General features: G+C 43.8%; 1 protein-coding gene across 1 annotated transcript in view; it reads left to right on the forward strand.

Annotated features, from left to right (window-relative positions):
- LOC138040079 (uncharacterized) overlaps nt 1-1,474 on the forward strand; it is a 1,911-nt gene extending 437 nt beyond the window's left edge. The window contains exons 1-3 of the mRNA XM_068885866.1: nt 1-57; nt 410-528; nt 1,229-1,474. The exon at nt 1-57 is cut by the window's left edge and continues 437 nt beyond it. Coding sequence (XP_068741967.1) covers nt 1-57; nt 410-528; nt 1,229-1,474 — 422 coding nt within the window. The remainder of the gene's footprint in view (nt 58-409; nt 529-1,228) is intronic.
- The last annotated feature ends 1,353 nt before the right edge of the window (nt 1,475-2,827 follow it).

A 2,827-nucleotide genomic window follows, 5' to 3' on the forward strand; every position in this document is an offset into this window, starting at 1 on the left:
AGAAGGAGTCCAAGGAAATTCTCCGTTACACAGGGGTCTTTGTTCCCGCAGGATCTGGTATGTAATCAATTATGTTACTCCGAAGTTAAGCCGCGTGCGCTCCGTAAGCTGTGCGTGTGAGTACAATCGGAATCAGAAGTTGCAAATCTAACATATATTTTCACTCATCCGGATTGTAATTGGCAAATTCATTGCTATGACTAGAGCTGTCTTTGAGTGGTGAAGAGATGCTCTGGGGTCGATCAACAGGAGATGACTTCTGAGGCAGAGTTTGCAATGTTATGGAACCATTTTGTGCACTGTTGGAAATCTGACAAACGTTCTCATAGTGAATGTAAAAATTTACAAAACAGATCTACATAGGATCGTGCGTGCCTCACTGAATAATTATATGTCGTCTTATCTGTAGGTATTTGTAGAGATTGCAGAGAGAGGCTTGCAGCTAGCTTACTTGGTGAGACTAGCATAGCAACCCCTTCAAGCGTAACAAAAGAAAGTCTCACACACAGTTTTGCAGAAATGTCTTTGGTAAGTCTGTACTTTTGGTCAAGAGATCCTAATTTTGTGAGTTTCCTGTGCATACTTTGGCCATGTCTTGGGAAAGTGTGTGTGGCTTTTGGTGGCTTTACTAAAAGACATTGAAGGATTTTATTTTTTAATTGGCATGACTGGGGCCAAGGGAATGGTGACGTGTGTAAGGCCAAAGACCAAAAAAATTCAATTAAGGAGGCTCCCTAGAGTTTTATGGCTGCGCGCAAGCTGGGCACTGGTATGGCGCGTAAATCCTGAATCGTGTATGTTCTTACAATCTTTATGACGGCAGCGTGACCAAATCTGTAAGATTAACTGCTAATTTTCTCGCATTCCCTTGGGTAAAATTTGTTTTAAATTGGCTCAGTTCGAACCACATACAGTTCCTATCAACTACCCTACATTTGTTAAAGTCTGTCTGAATACAGTAAAGGAAAAGACAGATTACAGAATATTGGCAAAAGCGTCTCAGCGACCTTGACTTTTTACCGCTTCAAAATGTCAGGCAATATCATTTCCATAATGTGGCAAAGAACAAGAAAATTCGCCGAAGAAAACTATAAATATTAAGGAATTTAGACGAAAAATAGGAGTATATCTGCCTGTCATTAGATGTGATGTTGCCATGACAACGTCCATGACACTGTTTTAATCCTTAAACAGTAAGAGAACTGAGAAGTCTTGTTTTCAATTGCAGGTGCATGTTTGTGAGGGTTCAACTGTGGCAGATCGTTGCAGGTTGTTTGCATTGAGTGATTGCAAAGATCCTGCTTTTTATGATGACTGCAAACACAGTCATGACGACTGTTGCGATCGCTGCGAGTTGTTAGCATCAACCATGGATGATGAAATAGACAACACACTCGTTAAAAATGAAAGCAATTTATCAGATGACGATTGTGACGAAATGCGTTTCTTAGTAAAAAGGCAAAAGCTCAAATAGTATCGTGAAAGGCGCATATTTTACGCTCAATCCACCAAGATTCAGCAAGGATTAACTTCCTGGAATCACTAAACGAATCCTCTGTCCTTGTCATCCAGAACTGGGCCAGGAAGTATTTGCCACGGAAGTACCGCGAGATCCAGACAGACTAGTTTGGAAAACGAGGAATTCGAAATACAGATGCTGACATTCTGCCATATTTTTAAGGCCTGCAGTCAGGATAGCAATGCCGTTCTCGCAATAATGGCAGACATGATCTAGCAGCTGAAATCCATCATGCCAAGCTTGACAACCGTCTACTATCGGCAAGACAATGCCGGCTGCTATCACTGCGGGCACGTCATTATTAGCTCAAGCAAATTAGGCCAAAAGGAGGGCATCGTACTCAAGAGGCTTGACTTTTCAGATCCAGAGGGAGGAAAGGGTGCGTGTGAGCGCAAGGCAGCGACCATCAAGTCTCACATGAGAGTCTTCCTAAATTCAGGAAATGACATCGAGACACCAGAACAGATGTTCAAAGCCATGGTATCTTTCGGTGGAGTGCCTTCACGTAATGTCACGCTTTGTGAACCGTTTACAAGCGTGGAAACTCCAGCATTCAAGATAGATGGTGTAAGGCTTTTATCCAACATAGAGTATTCAGCTGAGGGGATTCGCGTGTGGAGGGCGTACGGAATCGGTCCGGGTAAGATCGTGTATCAACAGCAGTCTTCTGGACAAGGTTCAGGCGCTTTACCGGCCCTTGTGGTAGCCCAAGTACACCGAAGTAATTTTTCATCGATAAAAGGGCGAACTGCTTCCGCGAAGCCCTCAGGGGATGAAAAAGAATCCACAGGCTCGGGAGGGGAAGATGCTTCGACTAGCCTTTTTGCTTGTCCGGAGGACGGATGTATAAAAAGGTTCATTAGGCATTCCTCAGTGTTTCGTCACTTGGACTATGGTAAGCACCAATATACCCTTGAGCATGAAACCTTATACGAAAAAGCTGCTGTCCAATATGCAGAACAACTGGAAGGACAAGGAGCCACTATGGTACCCGTCGTTAAGTGTCCCTACCAAACACGCCAGTGCACGAAATCTGGATGTCGGCTGGGCGCTGAAGGTAACTGGACCTCGACGTACTACAATCCTAGACAAAACTGTTGGGAAGGTTAGCACTTTTGGAGTCTTCATTGCTTCTCTCCCCTCCCCCCTCCTTCAATGTTGTGTAAAACTGAATGGTTTCAGTGGGAAATCGTTGAGCTGCCTTCCAACATTGAATAGGGGAGAGGGGGGCTATGTACGAAAAAGTGAAACTATTTCTTTTGAGCTTTAACAGAAGCGGGTTGAAATACAGCTCTGGTGTGGTTCATT

The sequence above is a fragment of the Montipora capricornis genome, chromosome 3, assembly GCF_036669925.1.
Source record: "Montipora capricornis isolate CH-2021 chromosome 3, ASM3666992v2, whole genome shotgun sequence".
Classification (NCBI taxonomy): Eukaryota; Metazoa; Cnidaria; class Anthozoa; order Scleractinia; family Acroporidae; genus Montipora; species Montipora capricornis.